Source organism: Myxocyprinus asiaticus, chromosome 7 (genome assembly GCF_019703515.2).
Source record: "Myxocyprinus asiaticus isolate MX2 ecotype Aquarium Trade chromosome 7, UBuf_Myxa_2, whole genome shotgun sequence".
Classification (NCBI taxonomy): Eukaryota; Metazoa; Chordata; class Actinopteri; order Cypriniformes; family Catostomidae; genus Myxocyprinus; species Myxocyprinus asiaticus.
In genome coordinates, this window is record NC_059350.1 from 37,122,364 (window position 1) to 37,144,109 (window position 21,746).

General features: G+C 40.0%; 1 protein-coding gene across 5 annotated transcripts in view; it reads left to right on the top strand.

Annotated features, from left to right (window-relative positions):
• Positions 1-21,746, top strand: part of tbc1d1 (TBC1 (tre-2/USP6, BUB2, cdc16) domain family, member 1) — a 104,394-nt gene that overhangs the window by 29,524 nt on the left and 53,124 nt on the right. For 4 of the 5 annotated variants that reach the window (XM_051701927.1, XM_051701921.1, XM_051701922.1 and 1 more), the window contains 3 exons: positions 13,718-14,008; positions 15,758-15,952; positions 20,062-20,151. In XM_051701927.1, the coding sequence (XP_051557887.1) occupies positions 13,718-14,008; positions 15,758-15,952; positions 20,062-20,151 (576 nt within the window). Of the gene's footprint in view, positions 1-5,183; positions 5,340-13,717; positions 14,009-15,757; positions 15,953-20,061; positions 20,152-21,746 lie in introns of those variants that run through there. The other variant, XM_051701925.1, reaches the window with a different exon arrangement.

Consider the following 21,746-nt stretch of genomic DNA (forward strand, 5'->3'; position numbering starts at 1 on the left):
TCCAACAGAGAGAACCTGGGAATCAGGAGTCAAACCCTCATCCAGATTATAAAATATAACAAATGTGTCCTCCAAGGACGCACCTCTAGCCAAAGCCCATGAGGATGCCATGCTCCTCGTAGAATGGGCTTGAATATCCGAAGGCGAAGTTAAACCGTGTGCTTCTTAAGCACTTCAAATTGCATCAGTTAGCCACTGGCTAGTATGGTCAACATAAACTTGCATCGCCCGCACTGGGTAAAGCATATGCAATCTTTCAGGCTCCTCCGACTCAAATGGGGGAGGATAGAAAGCCTGAAAATTAATAGTCTGCGAGTGAAATTTTGTAGAAATGACCTTTGGCAAATAGCCCAAACGAGGTTTTAACACCGCTCTTGAACACCCTGGTGCAAAATCCATACATAAGGGATTGATCTACAGGGCATGCAAATCACCAACCCTTTTAAACGATGCCAATGCTACCAGCAGGGTCATTTTAAGAGTCAGAAACTTATCAGCGACTGTTGCCAAGGTCTCAAACGGAGCACCCGAGAGCGCCTCTGAGACAACAGATAAATCCCATAAAGAAACGCAGATGGGATGGGATGGGACGAAAAGGTCTAAGCCTGCATACCCCATGCATAAAACGAGAAACAAGAGGATGTCTACCGACAGAGACTCCATTGGTAAGCGCATGCTCAGACGCAATAGCGGCAACCCTGGCCCCAAAACGCTCTTGCAAATAATCCAGCACTGTACCAACAGGGCAGTGAACTGGATTTTCACCTCACACTGTACACCAAAAAGCAAAAATATGCCACTTGAATGTATAAAGCTTTCTAGTTGATGGAGCTCTAGCATTCAGAATGGTATCAACCACAGCAGGGGATAACCCATCATTCAAAAGAGTGCCCCGTTGCGGGGCCATACCCATAACATCCACAAGTCTGGCCAGGGGTACCAAATGCTGCCCCGAGCCTGAGGCAACATGTCTGTTCTGACTGGAATCTCCAAAGGCACTTCCTCCAGGAGAGAGACCAGAGTCGAAAACCATACTTGAGATGGCCAAAACGGCGCCACTACAGAAGCCAAACCCGATCATCCCGAACTCTCTGCGAACTGCGTGCAGCAGACTGATCGGTGGGAACACGTAAATATGCGTTGTCGGCCACTGATGTGCCAAAGCATCGATGCCGAGCAGTGCCGGTGGCGAGAGGGAAAACCAGAGGGGACAGTGTGACATCTCGCTCGAAGCGAACCGGTTCACTTCCGCTCTACCAAATCTTCTCCAGATTTGTTCCATAATCTGAGGATGTAATGTCCACTCCCCGGGCATCAAGCCCTGTCTGGACAGGAGATCCGCCCCAAATTCAACTGGCCCAGGACATGCACAGCTCATAGAGACAGCACATTTTCCCATGCCCACAGAAGAATGTGACGTGCTAGCCTCAGCATGGCATGCAACATGCCCAGGGGAATAACAGTGGAAGCCGCGATCATGAGCGCCAAAAGCCTGTGAAATTTTATGTCCTACTCTGAACATCACTAGACACTGGCTGAATGACAGAACGCGAACTGGAGACAGAGATGCCTGCATTGCCCGTGAATCCAGCTCCACCCCTAGAAACAGAGTCTGTTGCCTTGGGTTGCACTTGTGACATTATTTGCTTCTGCATCAGCATTCTGAATTTACATTTCATCAGAGTGGAATTTAAACATCTCCAATCCAAAATGGGACACAAGCTGCCATCTTTTTCAGGACCAGAAAATAATGGCTGTAAAAACTGCATTCTTTCTGAGCAGGGGGAATCTCCTATGTTGCCCCTTTTTCTAAGAAAGAATGAATTTCCCGAATCAAAAACAGGGCTTCCCAAACAGAAACGTCTGTCGGAACAACCCCAGTGAACACTGGCGGAGTTCACCTAAATTTAATTACATAACCATGCCTTATCGTTCGAAATGCCCTTCAGCTGCTGCTAAGCCAAAAGACTGGCAGACAGAGGGATAAATGCATGGCTCTTGCCTGTAGTGCGACCTGTAACCACTATATGGTGTGCTTGACTTACTTTTGGCAACTGCCACAGAACCAGCGGCACAGCGGAGGGAAGCCTTCGCTACTCCAGTACTGTGGCTGATTGAAGGGAATTTGATAATGTTTTTGCCTTTATTGTATTTAGGCATACAAGATAAGCGCCCTGAAATGTATCTAGAGCAGGGATGCTGACAGAATAAACCTTTTCCCTTGTATTTTGAACAGGGAAAACTTTACGAACATTGGGGGAATGTTTTTGAGAAAGCTGGTTCGCCACAATGGCCCCAGCATTCTTTATTGGGGGACAACCTGTGGTGCTTATGTTCACTGTGTGTGATTGATGAACATCAAATTCTGTTACGCATGTCTTGAGACCCTTAACCATGGAGACAGGGGCTGAATTTGGAATGTGGTTTTTTATTATTCGCTTCCAGCGCAAGCTGCGAGGGCAACTGAACTATATTATGGCTGTCGGGTGTTCGAGGTGTAAACAATGGCAAACTCAACCTGATGCTGTCTGAGGGGCAAACAGGAACAACGTGGATACGTTTGTACTGTCTGGTTTCGTTCACTGAATTGAGGCTCAACCTTTGTTTCACTCCAAGTCCGTCAGGCTTGCTTCTACTGTCCAACATTCAAACACCTACACAGACACGCTCGTGATGGCGGGAATGAACGAGGACCCCAATCCTTCTGAGGGGGTACAAAACTTGTGTCCGGTACCTTATGCGGCTCTCTGGTGGGACATTGTGAAGATACCGAATGTGAACGCACCAGAGCTGCAGCAGGCTTTTCTCTCTCTTTGCGAGGAAGCATCTGCTGGAACGCGGCAGTCTGCTGTTCACAGCGCGGAATTTTTCCACCACCAACTGGACTGCATCACTGAAAAGTATAGATTGTGACACAGGGGCATTCATTAGAAAGGCCTTGTCCTTGTCACGAATATCAGTGAGCGTAAGCCACAGATGCCGTTCCACCACCACGAGGCTCGCCATATTCTGACCAACAGCACAAGCAATATGTTTGGTACCTCTTAGCACCAAATCAGATGCTCGGCGCATTCCATGACGGCTTTAGCATCCAGCTCCCTCGTCTAAATCCCTCATAAAATGGGCCTGGTAGGCTTGCAAAACTGCCAGTGTGTGCAAGGCCAAAACCGCCTGGCCTGAAGCCTGGTAGGCCTTGCTCAACAAGGACAATGTAACTCTGCACGGCTTCGAGGGAAGAATAGGCCTCGATTTCCATGTGGTCGCCGAAGAAGGAGAGAGATGGGCAGCCAGCGTCTCTTCCATCACCGGGACGAAGAATATCCGTTGTCAGAAGCTCAACACACATTTGAAAATTCTGAGGCCAATTGATTCATAATCCTGGCCGAGTAAGGATGATCCCAGGACTTCGAAATCATGATGGAAGTCCGGGGAAAAAGGGAAGAGTAGGCCTCGATTTCCATGTGGTCGCCGGAGATGGAGAGAGATGGGCAGCCAGCGTCTCTTCCATCACCGGGACAAAGAATATACATTGTCGGAAGCTCAACACACATTTGAAAATTCTGAGGCCAATTGATTCATGATCTGGCCGAGTAAGGTTGATCCCAGGACTTCGAAATCATGATGGAAGTCCGGGGAAAAAGGGAGCAGCCTACGAGGCATAGCTGTGCGTTGGCCCGCTAAAAAAACAGTCGTCCAAGATCGATTTACGATCCTCCGACTGCACTTCATCCACCCAGTTCAGGTGCAATTTTTCCACTGCACGTGTAATAACCTCCAGCAACTCCATATAAGTTTCCGAAAGTCTAGAAATTCGACCGCTAGAAGACAAAGCTTCGGCCTGGCCGCCAGGTAAGATCCTCGGAATCCGACACCGCCATAGACGTGGCGTCCTCATCCTCAGTGCTGAAGGAAACCGCTGTGCAGGCCCCAGGGCTAAGACGCAAAAGCATGTGTAAACTCCACGGGAGAACGTCTAGCCGAATCCAGGGAGAGTGACAGTGAAAACTGTAGTTCGGCCTGCTGCTCAGCTCCCATCTCCTTGGCATCCACGGCGGTCTCCCAAGAGTCAAATGGCCGCGTGGCGCTGGCAGACACGACGAGACTATGTACTGAAGAACAGAAAATCTGACTCGTTGGCACGAAAGCGAGTGCTTTTATGGAGCCCATGACATAGCTCCCTAGGGGCATCGCTTAAGCGCCTCCATCCAAAAACCAGTCCTACTTAACCCGCTCTGAGCGGGATTTGAACCGGCGTCTCTGGCATGGGAGGTGTGCTCACTAACGACGAGGCTAAAGGCTACAGCCCCTAGCATCAGTCGCTAGTGAGCCTCTTGAAGCCAGGGGAGTGAGGTTTACACACTGCACAGCTATCACATACCAGCTGGCTCCTGTTACATCCGCATCGCCAGAAGGCTTCACGTTCAAGAACAGTTAACAAAAATGTACGTCATGAAAATCACTAGTTTCCGGTAATATAATGCTATTGTTACATGAGAATTTATCTGTGTGGTGGTGGGTAATTAAAATTACTCGCACATCCACTCGAAATCCGAGAGTGGTCTTCCTTCTTCACGATGGCGTGAATGGTCCTGAACATTGCCTTTATCTTGCTTCTAGATATAATGCTATCGATGAACAGCGGGAAACTAGCTAAGGGCCGTTCTGTCTAAACACCTGTGGCCTTGCTGAGTGTAGTAACAAAACTGGAACAATACTTTTAGGGGATGACACAGACTGGCAGGTGACACTGCCAGTAACAGAATAACAAAATTATCATTTTTAGGTGAACTGTTCCTTAATGGTCCTAAAATGTGCATTATTTTCTAAATGCAAAATATTCATTTATTCTGATTCTGTGGTGAAATATGACCTGGACATGTTTTTGTGAGGACATGCCACAGCCAGCATTTCCAGTTATTGGCAGGATTGAACCTGTAACTCCAAACAATCAAATACTGTTAGAGGAGATAAAGTCATCCCAGAGGGAGACGAGAATGGAGGAGGGTATTGTAACTTTGCTGTATTTCTTGAGGTAATTTTCCCAGGAAGATGTCACCAGTGCGGTGCTCTGACTGAAGCACATTGTTCTGAATCAGAAAGGAAGGTGGAGACTTAGTCAACCACAGGTCCTAAAAAACAGAGCTAAGAGAGGGAGGGACAGAGGAGAACAGGGAATGCTTTGAGGGACTCTCACTTACCATCTGATGGTGCAGGAAAGGAAAAGTAAGGACGTAGGAAACAGAGGAATAAGATATAGTTGATATGGAGGAATGAGAGATACCGCAGGAAAGTGAAGATCAGGTTTGGACATGCCTTTTCTGCGTAGATGGCTGAGTCAGGTGAGTAATATGAGTGTCATGTCCATACACTCTGCTGTCCACAGTTATGTTTTCTTTGTAACTTATATATTGAATAGGTTAAACATAGATTTCCTTGTGAGTCTTGATTAAGAAACTTGACAGCTTTGCTGTTTGTTGTCATTTGCCTGGCAAAATGGTTATCAGTTTAGAGAGGCTAAACTAAGGTTCAAGTTTAGGCCTCTTCTTAAGGCTTTTTTGACCCTTAATGCATCTAAACCTGGCATTGTACTAACTACAATATCTTAAGTTGACTAGAAGAAAGACATGTATAGTCTTCTTGTACACAACAGGCAATTTATTCTCTGGTATTCCTGTTTGCAACAGACTGTTATGCAAGACAAGTCTTGTTGACACTTGAATCTACAAGTTCATCATCTTTGGAACAAAAGCTTGTAACCATGAACTGGTGAGATGATTAACAATAAGAAAATACTTCCTTGACACAAATATAATGTCTAGCATTTTTAGGCCCATTAAATATTTCATCATTAATGATCTACTTTAGTGTAGTTTCTCATTGCAGAACATGATAAACACAAATTTTCACAAAGTCTTTGAACCAGATCTCTGATTTTTTAACACTGTTCGTGCAATTTTAGTGTGTATTAATAGGCCAAATACTTTTTGGGGTCACTGTGCTTACAATCAGCCTCCCAGGTGCCTATTACATAGAGCACAATTATTTTTCACCTCTTAAGAATGTTTATGGCTGGTGAAAGGGCAGCCAAAGATGTGGCAAGATTATGTTTTCAGTTATTAAATAGAAATACAAGAATCATGGTGGAACTACATTGACTTCCCAGTCACATGTCTGTAATGCAACTCAATGCTTACACAACAGCTCTTAAAATGAGCTTGTACCATAGCCTGAGGTATTTTCCCAATGTTAGCTGTTTTCTCCTGGGCCAGGCTGTTTGGCATTTTTTGTTTTTTCCTGTGGACTTTGCTGAAATACACTTGGGCCTCAATTTACTAAAGGTTTGCGTGTAAAAAAAATAAATTAAAAAAATGGGGCAAACTTGATAGCACTCTAAAAAAGGTCAGAGCTGGTCACTAACTAATGTAGTCTTTTAAAGATTGTGTCTTTCAGATGCGCAAAATAGCACATCTTGGCAATTTTTTCCAATTTTTTCATTTCTCGACATGAATATGCAATTGAATATGCCTCCAAATGCGCATAATAAAGGGCGATCTAGATGCAAATGAAGGTCATTTCAGAATCGGAAACTACGAGAGCAAATTAATACGAATGAAAGACAGGTATTAATCTGATTTGCACTGTGTGTCATGCTGTCATTGTGACAAAAATTTTACTTTGAGAACAGATAATACGTAGAACACCCTTTACTAACACATTAATGTGAAATTAAATTAATACACATGAAAAAACTGTTTTATTTTATTATTTTAAAACTCGATATCATAACTGATAACATCATAAGCCTATTATGCCCAAATTATTACGTAATTTAATGTTTTAAACATTGTTTTTAACTGCCGAAATATTGCAAAATATTTAAAGTGGTGATTCCAGTAGGCAGGCCGAAACGCACCTGTATGCGAACAGGTTTAATTTTGATCCCTTGAAATGAACAGGGAATGCAAGTTCTGTACCGTGCAGCTCCCGTGTCTGTCTCGTGCACAGCTAACTTTGCCATGGTCAAAATAATAGCGGGTTGAAATTCAGATTTCATTTACAGTAAGTATTCATCAGTGGTGCGATGGTTTAACAGTTGCATAATATTGTATTTTCTTTGTGAATTATGAATATTTCAAGTGAAGTGTGTGATGTGCATTCTCATCAACTACTCTTACACGTTAAATAGCATGGATTTTATGATACAATCCTGTAAATAAACATATAGGCTAAATGCCATATTGAATAAAAATAAAATGGTATTTAGTGAGAGCTGTACTGTAACTGCATTTGGTGCAAGTACCACACACAAAAGCCTCCTTTTGTAGAGTGTCCAACATATTTTGCACGTGTAGTTATTTGCACGATTTTTCTTAGTAAATCACCCGCAAAACGCCCACGATGTGCACACGCAATTTCATAGACTGCACAAGCAAATTAGCACCAGTTATTTGAGATCTTAGTAAATCTGCATACCAGTGAATTAAAGATTTGGTTAGCAGAAAATAACCAGCCTAAATGCTGCAGCTGTCTGGTGAGAAAAGTTTAGATATATTAAATTCTCCTTGGCCCATTATAGAGAAGCAGGGCTCAATGCAAATGATTTTTTCTACTGGCCTGGTCAGGCCAGTGCTTCAGATTTTTACTCGCCCTGCCAACATTTTCACTGGCCCCAACACAAAATTAAAAATATCTGTCTTTACCATCATGGCTTTAAAAAAATGTGTCCGAAGTTAACAATTTTTTATATATATAATGTTTTTAAGACAATTTCCCCCAAAATTGTGTTGCATTTATAATTTACAAGACATGATTTATGCCTTATGTAATCTCATACTAGCACTTTACAGATATAAATTCATAAATGCATCATATTACCCTCAGCCGTCCCACCATTTACACGTGTTTTTAAGCAAAGAGTTCTGTGGAGCAGAGGATGGTTTTCGGTCACCCGTTTAGTCATGCTGTCAATTATTTAGTTTCTGAGTTAAAGATTTGATTATTGGCTGAATGTAATAAACATAAGAATCCCTGAGAGAGGAGACCTAGCTAATAAATCGGTTGTGACGTGTAATGTAGAGTAGGTAGACATTAGACCTAATCTGTGAATTAAGAATGTGGACATAAACATAAAATTAGACAACCCAAACAAGACTAAAACTGACAGTGATACACAAAGCATATAATGAAAATACCTGTACAGTCCAGAAATGAGAAATGTAACAGGTGTGTTATGAGAATGATATGAAGTAGACAGATTTAAATGTCACCTTCGAGCTGAACAACTCTTCTAATAATAATAGCCAAAGTGCTTTTGCTTCTTTTCATTACAGTTGCCATTGTCATCTCGCTTTGAAATATTACCTAATTAAATGTATATTTAAATTTTGGATACTGAGCAGCTGATGATTTCCAGCCACGTGGATAGCAAGGATTTAACAGTTTATTACGTTCATAAAAGCAAATTAATGAGAGAAAATGCGCTTATTTTTACTGTGGGAACAAAACTAGTGCTTTGTCCCTTTACAAAGAGAGATGATGAGTGAGATGCACGGAGATAGATGGATGTACAGTCCAACAGAAAGAACCCGTTGATTTCTTGTGTTCCAATGTGTGGATTGCTAATTTTCACCAACATGTTAAAACGAAAATATGTGGGAATTTCACGCACTGTGAACACGAAATGTGCGGGAATTCTTAAAATGTTGCGCAAGACGTGCAATCCCGCTCCGAAATTCATGAAGTCTGATTTTTTTCTACACAATTGGTAATTGATGCTGCTAAGACACTTGGAAAAGAGCGAGGATAGTTCTAGGAGAGCGTGCTTGGTGTCTGCATGCTCTTTTATCGCTCACGCGACTGTGCCTTGCTGCGTCCAGTATATTATGTGCTTACACGTCTTTGCGAGCTAAAATATAATCACGCTCGCTTGTCTCTGAGAGCTCAGTTATAGTAGTCTTTGTTCGCTCCGTGTAATTTTTGTGCTCTTTCACATGTTGTCTGCTTGCACTAACATTATAAATGCTGCACTGGTCCGATCAGGCAAGTGACAGTTCTAGCATCTGGCCTGAATCTCTCTCACACTGGCCCCGGGCCGTTGGGCAGTTCTTATTGTTGAGCCCTGGAATAAGTGTGTATTTTTGCTAAAAATGGTCAGTTAAATTGATCTGAAGTAGCTTTTGGCAAATGTTTCAAAGTCTGGTTTTGTCTAGATTAAAGTGCTCGGTGGGCATGATTAGATAAATACAGTGGAGACATGCTATCAAAGAAGCAAATACTGTACACTTGCTGTCTAGCCTCAGTAGGAAAACAAAATCCCTACTTGCTGAGAATGACATCTTGGTAGCGATTTTTGTGTGGGTTGAACTATTTAAATTTTCCTTAGAACATGGGGGTCTCCAGGGCTGGGCTACCAGGGCTTAAGCTTCCATAAAGCCCCGAATGTTTTGATTATCTTTTTGTAGTGACATCAGAAGTACCAGTGCTTAGGTATCAAGTTGATATGAAAACATATTACATTTTATTATTTTAACATTACATTTTAAAGTTAGTGTAATATATATAAATTCTATGATTCCTGTCTTTCTACGGTATTGATAACACTAAATACAGACTCAGTTCATTAGCCACACGCTGTCTTGTCAGCAGCTGCTTTCCAGCTCATGTAGCCTTTGTGTGCGCATGCAAGAAGAGAGCTTGCGGCACCTGATTGTGGCTGTGTCTTGGAAACTGTGTTGAGTTGGTCCATCCAGATGCAGTAAGTACCAAATATTTAGATATATAACCCTGAAAACATGGAGAAATATACAGATGTACTCGAGGAATTTGCTAACTTTAAAGTCACGAGCCAGGGCATTTGTGTTTGTAGCAAAACTCTTTATTAAGACACGATGCAATAAACCTAACAAACTTTAGCAGATCTAGCTATTATTTTTCATCTCTTGTACCTATTTAGCCTGTTTACAACCTGCTTTCTCTTACATTAACTTAAGCACCCGACGAATCAATGAAAACAGTACACAGCCGTACTGAATGTGTCAAACTACGGAAAGCCGAAAGGGACAAAATAGTGTTTCTTTTTTAATCGCGTTTTAAAGTATATGTGTTAAAAGCATATCATTTCTGATCGTCGAGCGTATCTAAGACAAATGTTAGTGAGACTTTTTTAGTTTAATATATAAATGGCACCTCATAGATGTATTCAAATTTTTATTATAAAGCATATTATATTTTGATATTTCATCAAAGTATGGCCCCATATCCACAGTGGTCTGAGCTAAGCACCGAATGTCCACTGACCCTAGCACCGCCCCTGTCTCAGAATATAACAATCTAGTTCATAGTTATAATGCTTTTTGGAGCCTAATTTTTGACCAGAGTAAACTTTGACCCTTCAGGAAGGGATTTAACACCAGGGTCGGGTTGCACCAGCTGTGCGTAAGGTCTCACTAAAAGGTGCCGTAAGCAATTTTAGGTGCTCTGGAACTTCCACCAGACTAGCCGTTGATTTAGCCACGCCCCCTTTACCAAAACCTCGCACTCCAAAGACATGCGTGCACACAAAGTCACACTAGAGACCATTGTGTTGGAGCAGATGGAGGGCGATGGGTCCCTCTTAGGATTTTTCCATCCTGACCTTGAGCGTTTCACGGGAGCAGGACACCATACTGGCACTTATACAATAATATACGGGCTGCCCTGTGAATGTACACAATGATTGACAGGCAGAAAGTCTGCTGATTGGCCAAACAAACGATCTGACCATGGCCTGTGGAGATCTTTTACCATGCTGTTTACCCAGCTTAGGATTGTTACAGAAACAGGTGTGATATTTCATGGCACCTATTTCAGTGATATTTGACAGGTAATAGGGATGTTTTCTGCATGTCATTTCATAAAAAAATCACTTACAGCACCTTTTAGTTTAAACTAAGGGCTTAGTAACTACAAGTTATTTTTTTTAAAACTAAGTCAGTGCTTAATTTGGTTGCACCTCCAGTTCTTAACACAAGACTCACAGTAGCTAGTAGGTCATAAGCTCTGTGTACCTTCAAAAAAAAAAAGAAAAAAAAAATAGCTCTTTGGCTGAACTTGAAATTAGTTTTCTTAACTTAAATATACTATGTAATCTCAACACAAAAACTTTATGTAGAAAGAATCTAGTTGAATTGAGTCCAAAAAATTAGACATGTCAGTGTAGCTCAAATAAATCTCTTTTATGAAATAATTAGTTAAATGAATGTTAGCATGCTAAATACATGCTGGTTTGAATCACTACAGTGTAGTTTAGTATCTATGCTATGGTTAGGAGACTATTTGCTCAACGAAGCGAGCAATCAGTTTCATGTGTGACATCTACCTGCCCTCATCGTTAGCTCAAGCTCCACTCTTAACCCAAAACTCCAACATAACAGAAACTCTTCTAAATCTTAACAAAACATTAAACACTAACAAGTATCCCCTTTTATATGCATCTTGCACAAAAACACATAAAATAACACTTAATTTATAATGTACTCTCCCAATCGAGTCCCATGCAAATCATGTTAGGAAATGGAAATCCCCTGCCCAGTTTTATCGATGCTACATTAACACCACAAAAAGTATTCATGTAGTCCCAACTCAAATGGATTAAGTAAACCGTACACATTTTTTTTACACATAAATTTCACAAATTTAAATGGATTGAACTCAAAATCAAATTGTGACAAAATGTTCTTGAATTGTGTTGCTTCAGTTCTTTTTTCAAGTAAATTGAACGAGCAGCAAAAAAACTTTTTTTTTAGCAATATGCATTCATATAATATGACGTTTACTTCTATTGATCCAATAAGCAGCCTTCAAATTTCTAAACAGAAGCCGTTCATGTCAGTTTTATCTTTTACGATTGATGTTTAAATCTTTTTGTCTCAAGTAACTGTCAGCGGTAACAAATTAATACATTTTCCATTGAAATACAACATGTAAAAAAGGAATATAATAAACTGTATATTTAAATATGTTACTAATAATTTTCAGAGGCTGCAATAAAAACTAATACCGCTTTGGCGAGTAGGACGGGGTGAGAGACAACGGTGCAGAGCGAGACCAGGATGGACACCTGAAGCGAATTATCTTGCCCAGCTGTGGGTGATTGCGGTGTTGGCGGGCAAGGGATAAAGCTGCAACCAGCGCTGCAGTCGAGAGACACACAGAGAGTGAGACACATATGAAGCTGTCTGTCTGTGTGTCATTGTCGATGGTGTAATGCTGAAAAGCAATATGTGTTGCAGCTGCTGAAAAGCAGCTATGTTGTAGTGTTTAATGTACACTGAAACGTGCTACATTAAAGTGTCTTACATGTTTGTCAAGCCGGACCCAGATTCCTCCTTTGCCATCATTGAACTGTTACAACCGCAGACTGGAAAAATTGACATTTGTTCATTTTAATATCCTATATACAGTATTTAGTGTGTTGTAAATTTTGTAACCTTTCATGCAAGTGAAAGTGGGCGACACACACAGGAAAGTGCACCGTTTAGATTAGTTTTATGCTTAAGAGCCACTAAGAAGTAAGTTTTTTACATAATGTTCTCTATCACATATGTAATCGAGTGTAAATATCGACATCATCATATAGCCTTTGTCTTAAGCATTGAAGTCTGTCACACCAAACATGAGCTCATTGATATCATTTAATCTGTTTGCATTTTATTTCCAAACGTTATACCTGGTTGGATGCTTCCATGAATATTTAGTTGACATGTAGGGTTACGTTTCACTGAAAATAAATTTGGTGCAACACTCAAATATTTAGTGGTGCATAAATTGTAACTTGGTGCCCATTTGCACTATAACTAGTCTAAGTTGTAACTTACGCATTGGCTGGTGCAACCATCCCCATGACTCCAAGTTGACTGTTGTGTTATTTGTATACAAAGCTGAACATTTAATTTTGGTACATTCATAATGTGAAGTGCACTGTGTGAATGTAGGCTCAACAGTGTATCCACTTTATGATGTTTTAAACCATGACATTACATTTTGAAACTGAAAGTGGTAATGTTTTGCAAGACTTGGTTTTGTGTAGGTCTGCCAGAGTCTGTCACACCATCACAGCTACACGTATTGATGTTTAGAGTCAATTCTCCACTGGATTGACATTTAAAGCACTCATATTTTCCTCTTGGCTCTGTAGCACTCATGAAGTAATTTTCCCTTGACCATCACAACCAGAGCTACTGCATTCAGCACCTCACAACTGTCTGTTCACGCTTTAGATGCACTGAAAATGTGTGGTTGTTTATTTATTCTCTTCTAGCTGTAAGTGCATTTCTGTACACATGGATTTGCACACTTTTTTATTTTGTAATCAGTTTTTTAAGTTGTATTGAACTTGCATTGAAATTGTACTTGTGCTGTCAAGGTATTCATTGATATTTATAAAATCCTAATTAAATGCAGATTAAGATTGCTAAAAGGGTAAGTTTACTCTCACATATCTTACTTTACCTCATTCTTTTCTTCCCTCTCTCTCTCTCTCTCTCTCTCTCTTGCCTTTCAAAGCAGAATGAACGGATTTATAAAAGTGTGCTTGTGCTGCCCAAGCATTCAAATATATTTATAAAATCTATATAAAATCCAGATTAAGATTGCTGAAGGGTTTAGTTTACTCTCACATTGCTAACTTTACCTCATTCTTTCCCTCTCTATTTCTCCTCGCTCTTGCATCTTTTTGCAGGTTCCAGAGATCATCAGCACTCTCAGACAGGCCGGCAAAAGTTCTGCCCGACAAGAAGACACTCCCTTATCATTGCCTTGCAACAATCAGACAGATGCCTCCACGGCAACGACGGCTGATGCAGCAACAGCCTTTGCTAAGAAGTTTGAAGTATTGTTCTGTGGGCGAGTGGTGGTGGCCCATAAGAAAGCTCCACCCGCATTGATAGATGAGTGTATCGAGAAGTTTGGACGTGTCAGCGTCACAGGCTCACTTGCAGCGGGCATCAGACGGGCATTTTCGCTAACACAGGTTACACTCAGCATTTATGTTTCTATATTCTGAACACACAACTTTCTAGATCAGCATTTCTATTTATTTTTTTACTTTTTTCCAGTGCGATGACACCAGATAATGCGAAGTAAATTTTAGATTTTCTGCCAAAAGAAAACAAAGGCTGAATATCTTGCCTAAATTTTTGAACAGAAACCATTACTTTAAAATCCGGTAGCAGAAACACTGACATGGAGAAGAAGCATTGTTTCTGTGAAAAGATCCTGTTTTAATTACATGTAATGTAATCAGCGAGGTTGTGCTTACAGTAGAGACCAGTTGAGAAACACACCTCTAAAGGGGCAGTCACACTAGGCTTTGAGCATGCACATTTCTTTCTGACAATGCATTGGACCAGGATAGGATGTCACATGGAAGGGCTTCTGGTGAAAGTAAATAATACATCACATATAACAAGTAATATTTTATTGAAAATATTCAAATATATTGTCTACTCATTTTCCTGCAACAATAAAACATGTAGCTTTAAAATATGTATTCTTTGCATTGAGCCAAGAGGACAGCTTGTGAAGTTGTGATCTTCTATTGGTCATGTGTCCTCTCGTCATACGGATTCGCAGGTCAGAGTTCACCAAACTTGAACTTCTACCCACAGACAAACACGAAATTTCTTCGCATGAGCTTTTGTTTCCAGTCTCCAGCATTCGGATTCGTTTGAATGGGAGGGAATGAAGCATGAAGTGTAGTGTTACTGCCCCTTAACACAGAGAAATCCACATGAACAAGCGCAACAGTACAAAACAACTCACTTGAGTTTGTGGAAGCATAAAATACGTCCTTAAACTTCAAATTAATATTTATATTGCTCTTTAATGCATGACATACTGTATGTTAGAAAAAAACTATATCGTGATATATATTGTTATCATGATATAAAATTATTCATATCGTGATAAAAGATTTTGGTCATATCGCCCACCCCTACTGCCTGCCCTGCAGGGTCAGAAATTAAAGGGGGCTCGGGGCAAAATTGCCCTCGTAATGAATTGTTTTTTATTTGTAACATCTGATATAGTTCTTAATATGCTATTATGGTCATAGTTATACATATTATGGCATCAAATATGACATGATGTTGATTAATTCGTAGGATGAGAGGTACACTGAAAAAAGTAGATTTAATAAAAGTTATGTTCATTGGTGTAACCGAAATTCTTTGGATGATATAGTCAGAATTAAATAAAAAATTTAAATTGAACAAAACCAATGAATTTAGATGTTACCACATAAAGCACATTTTTTAGGTTACCTCAGAAGTTTTTTTTTACAGTGTAATAAATTCTCAGTGTTGAGAATTTGTATTAATGAATTGACATGTTTGACATAAACAGATAAGGCACAGTTTATGTTCTATATGATTACAAAAAATGCCCTTATAAAGGTAAAAAATGCCCCTGAAAATCAAATCCAGGTGGCAAATATTGGCCCTTAATGGAAAAGTTAATTTCTGACACTGCTACCCTGTTTCAAAAAATAAAATTGCATAAAGTTAACAGATTGACCTTTTTTTACTCTCGCTAATGTCAATAGTTCTGTTGTTTTTTGCCGGAAATTCCAATAACAATTACTTTGCAGACATTGTGGCCCCAAGATTAAGATTCCCTGCTCTAGTTCTCTGTTCTTTGTGACCATTTTTTGACAGTGTTAAAAGTTACCTTGGAATATTGAACATTTTGGTCCTGATATTTAATTTTGTTTTACATCCAGGTGACGAATGGAGCAAACGAGGGAACGGATGGAGGAGGGAAGCAACCTCTGTTTTTCAAAAGAGATCTGAGTTTTCCATCCCTCCAGGGGCTGAATGAGAACGGCCTCTCACCGGAGCTCCAGCGACGGGCTGCAGATGGAGCAACTGGGGTCCAACCCACCAGCCTACAGGAAAACAGAACCATGCTGTTCACTGTGAGTGACACACATACACTCTCTCACATGCTCCTTTATAAACACCAGAACCATATACACTGATATCACTAAACAGTCTGCTACTGCTATTACACCTCTGTTTTAGCTCAAATCCAATATGTATATACTCTCACTGAGCACTTTATTAGGAACACTATAGTTCTAATAAAGTGCAAGACGTGGTATTCTGCTGTTGTAGCCCATCCACCCAGGTTCGACATGTTGTGCATTCTGAGATGCTCTTCTGCTCACTACAGTTGTACAGAGTGGTTATCAGAGTTACCGTAGCCTTTCTGTCAGCTTGAAGCAGTCTGGCTGTTCTCTGTTGATCTCTCTCATCAACAAGGCATTTCTGTCTGCTGAACTGCAACTCACTGGATGCTTTTTGTTTTTGGCATCATTCTGAGTAAACTCTACAGACTGTTTTGCGTGAAAATCCCATGAGATCAGCAGAAATACTCAAGCCAGCCCATCTGGCACCAAAAATCATCCCACAGTCCAAATCACTGAGAACAAATTTTTCCCCATTCTGATGTTTGATGTGAACATTGACTGAAGCTCCTGACCCGGATCTGCATGATTTTATGCATTGCACTGCTGCCACACAATTGGCTGATTAGATATTCGCATGAACAAGTAGGTGTACTGGTGTTCCTTATAAAGTGCTCAGTGAGTGTATATGGATCCCCTCTCAGGGGTCAAGGTTTGGCTGGTTAGCACGGCCCAGTTAGCCCTGGTAGATGTTGTAACTGCACCATATGGGCCCAAAAAGCATGTTTCTCCATTGACAGCCTTTCAAATGTAGTTGTGTATTGTGGTGAAACAATTTTGTTTGGAAGTAACATATAAATCACAAATATTTATTGTGATTTTTATGTATGTTTATAATATGTTTGACCAATGCCTGATTTTTGGAGGGCTCTTAAAAGTGTGAAATTGACTGCCTCACAGAACAGTATAGTTGCTAGTGAAGGGCCATCAGCCTTTCAGCATTGTCAGCATGTCAAGACAACATTTCCCTTTGGCTCTAGAGTAATTGGTCACATGACATTTATGTCTCAGATGATAAAAAAAAAAAAAATCCTATCTGCGGAACTGAATGCCCATGAGAAAATATGACTTACATACTTCTGGGGGGTCCTGGGCCAGCCGAGCATCCGCCATTGAGATAAATTGGAATGCTAATGGTTTGCTGTCTCAAGGTATTACAGACCTACTTGATTCCATCTTGATCTGCTTCATGTTCACTTTTTTGAACTTGCATATAATTTGCTTTCCTAACCAAAACCCTACGCTGGAACTGCTACATAATCAACAAAACGGATTTTAGTTGAAACACCAACACCACATGAGTCCTTTGATTTTGTTCCTAAGAAACTGACTGTTCAGGATTAAATGGTGACTCTTCCAAAAGGTGCTTTGGTATGTCACATTAACAACATACCAACGTGTCATAATCTCTTAAATTTTACAGGATATTATTTGGGCTTCTCTTGAAGGCATTCAAAGAAACTGTCTTTGTCTTAATATTTCACTGCAGAGATGCTGCACACATGCTTTTATCTAAACATTTTTACTTGTAGTATTTGTATGACAGTGCTGTGGTGGGGTATACACACTTGCCTTATGCCTGTATGTGTATATACTGTATGCATACTTTTTGTGCAGGTATGTTTCTGTCTTGAAGTTGGCTCTCCACTTATGGTCATATTTTGTAGTCATACAGTTTCTCCCCCCAAGTAGAGTGTGTGATGGTATGTGAGTGTTTTAGCCTGAAGGACATGCTCATTAAACAAGTCTGTTTTAAATCCATCATTGCTTCGTTTTATTTAGACACATCTGTGTGGCTCAAAATGTATTTGGACAGAAAAAAGCCACACTTAAAAAAATCATTGTATTAGATAAAATATCAAACCAAGTGGCCTTCACATTAAAAATGGATACCACAAGCACACTTTTCAAGCAAAACATAAACTGTGTTTGGTTTTAAATGATAAAGCAGTAGATATACTGTTTAAAAATTATGACAAAGAACAGTAATTATAAACTTTATGGTTGTCAGTCTTAAGCCTAGCGTGCACTACACAACTCAATCTCTTCTCCTTTGGTGTTTTAAGTCATCGACTAGTCGGCAAGTGGTCTGCTACTAGAATTTTCCGACAGTCTTGTAGTGTGCATACTCCTGCGACTACCAAGGACAGGTCGCAGACGCTACAATGGATATCAAATCTGTCTGAAATCTGGCCAATAAGTCCTCAGTTGTGCACACTGTCCTGACGAGCGAGAGACGGGCAATAAGCAACAGACAATGAAATACAGAAAGATTGCACAAGGAGAGCAAGGTATTGAGAAAGCAGGAGACAAATAGTAATTTAAAGATAAAATAAAACATCACCCACATCTCTTGAACTGCTGTCTCCTCATAATTTTCAATAGTTTTTTCCAGTTCTGTGCAAATCAGTGAAACAACGGTTGCAAGCCCTTCTTTCATGTTGTTTGTTGTTTGTCGTGTGTTATCGCAAATAAAACTCTCCCGTTACTTTGTGTGTGTGTTTGTAAATGAATTTCCAGATCATATTTTCAGTCGGGGACAAATGGTCATGTAGTTGATACAGCCAGTCTGCAATCAGTTGTGCAGTGTGTGCACGAACATGTCAGAAAACATAAGACTTTGGGTTGAATTCACAATTTTTTTTTTTTGCCATTTTGCATGTGGTATTTCAGCGCAGAAAGCTGCTGCTTATTCACTAACCACCTGCAAATAAAAAAAGTTTAAGCAGTCGCAATCAGTGCTGAAATTGTGTTGCATTTTGAGTATTCAAACAAAGTCATTAGCTGTGTTTTCATCCAAGTTGCAAATTTATTCTTAGTGAATTCCCCCCTTTGCGTCGCAGGGTTGGGTCGACTGCCACTCCCAAGTTGTGTAGTGTGCACTTGGCTTTAGTAGAACATGTCCATAGTTAATTTGATGAATGTGGAAACTGTGAACTGGAGGAGAACTGACTTCACATCTACAAAATATTACTTTGGGTGCAGTTGGTTAGAAGTAATTGCAAAATGGCACAAAAGTTAGTTGTGAGAAATGTAATCCAGCGTACTGAGATTCATACTCACATCCACTCTTTCACTCTGTTTAGTGCCGCTGACATGGCACATGGTTTTACTCATTTATAATGACCTGTGAGAATGAGCTTTGACACATTCATTAAGGATTTCATTGATTCGGTTGTTTTTACTGCTTGATTAGTGCATTTGAACATGTTTGTGTATTGATATGGCCAGTGACAGGGTTTGCACACTCTTACATTTTGTTTCAAAAGCACACAGATAAAATGTGGAATAAGGCTTATCATGCTTCACATAGTGTTGGACAAAGCTGACCTGCACTTCCTGTTTCTCAGAAAGACAGGAAGCTGTCAGCTCCTCAGCAGGAAATGAGCTAGCAATTATAGTGAGCTCACTGTTTTAAAGAGCTCAAAACTATTTTAAAATAATTCAGGAATTACCTGCAGAAGTACAGTGAACTGGCATTGTGATTATCACTACCCTATTGCAGTTTAATTTGTTTTGCCTCTACTTGATAAGAAAGTCCCACCAAATTTGTGGTTATGTGTGTGCTATTGTGTAATCTGTTTTGGTGTCTTTTGCTGTTTGTAATATTTTTCAGAAACTATGAGTATAGTGTTGTCACAGTGTTGTTAATTTTCTTGAAAGATGGGAATAGCACCACTAATGAATGTATTGGATGAATGAATGTTGAATATTTCTCAAAATAACACCACAGAATAAGCCTGGTCTTGATAAGTTATGATCTCAGCTATAGTCTCACAGAGGAAAACTGGAGCCTGGTCAAACATAGTGGTTACACGGAGGTCTAATCTCACTGAGCAAATATGTGCATGGTCTTCAAACACATACTGATTTGAAGACATGATGTTTACACTGAAACTGCCTCAGCTCTGACATCATCTGGTCAGCATCCCCAGAAAGAGCTGTTATTAATGGCTTTATTGCATGCACCCATATATTTACATATGCTCTTTTGTCACAAAACAAATTTACATCTCCCTTTTTTAACTTAGACATGCATATATCTTTCTGTATTGCAGATTGGACGCTCACAGATCTTTCTTGTGAGTCCTGACACTAAGAAAGTGGCCATAGAGAAGAGCTTCAGAGAGATCTCCTTCTGTTCACAGGTCCGTTTCTCACTCACTTTTACAAATAAAGCCAAAGGTTGCCAAGTCGCTGTACTGTTTGACACTTTAAGGCGTTGCTCCACAGCGGCATTATTCAATTGTATCAGGAAGCGATCACATGAGCTCCACTGTCTTCACTCCCATTGGTATTCATTGCACCTGCTCATTTACATTAAGTTGCTCAACTTTGTTGCCATCACCAATAAGGGCTGGGTGTCGCCAACCACTTCACTATAACCTGTGGTGGGTGAGTTACTCAAAATAAGTAATCCACTGCAAATAAATAATTACTTCTCTTAAATGTAATCAGATTACTCTATTGATTACTTCGCCTAAAACGTAATCACATTACTAATTATTGTACTTTTTAAGTTATTTTCAAACTCACTTTTCCTAGAAAAGTTTTTGGTTTTCCACTCAAATTTAAAATGTCTATATTTCCTCTTTATTCATTGTCGCACGCCCTTCAGCTGACACAGAAAAGCTAACAGATGTACATATGAATTAATATTTTAAATGTATTATACATATTACTTTAGTGCAAGTAATGTACTTAAAAGTAGTAACTTTAATTGAAAGTCAGTAACTGTAATATGATTACAAGAATTTAAAATGTAATGCATTACACTAATTTTTTGACTCAAAAGTAATTAAATTACAGTAACTAATTACTTTTTAATTGGATACACCCAACGCTGACTATATTATGCATATTATGATACATGTGCCACGATTAAAAATTGGATCGTGAGTGAAACTGCGCCAAATTGCGCAAAAAAGATCCGTCATATCCTCAAAGGGGTCATGAAATGCTCTTTTTTTATAGATGTATTATCTTTCCCGAGGTTCACTGATAATGTTAGTAAAGTTTCTTTTGCATTAAAACAGTCATAATTTGGTAATATATGATAATTTTGCACCCTGTCTCTGGCCCTCTGTCTGAAACACGTGGTTTTGGCATAAGCGCCTCCTTAAAACTTCAGTGTAAATGCCCACTGTGCCCACATGCTAACAGCATGCAGCCCCTCGAAATCAGCCATTCTTGAAACTTAATCAAAAATGCAAAGCTTGAATTGTATTATGATGGTATGATATGAGCCAAACAAACAATACACTCTAAAATACGCTGAAGACACATCCACATCCAGTTTCCAGTATCATTCCATCAAGTTTTCATACACCAACAACTAAAAAATAGCACAGATGGGTGAAAAAACATGTCCATGACAGAGAGCTTCTCCTCTTCAGAGTTGTAACTCGACACCGCATCTTTAAAAAGCGGCCAAGATATGTATCAAGTGGTCAAAGACATCTGTCTTTGCATGTTTATGTAGAAAAACATTTAAATCCAGACAAGCACATGAAGGTGTCCTGTGTAAGTCTACTTTGGATGAATCTCCCATGACAGGCCCATCTCTCTCTTTGCGGGTCCATTCTCTCACATGCCTCACAGAAGCGTCTCTGACCACGCTGATAAACGTTTATTTAGGCGAATTGCTTCTCTATTTTTTAACTGTAGGACATGATATGAATACACAAATAGATAAATAAAAATTCCAATACTATGCTCTAAAGTATTGATACAATATCATCAG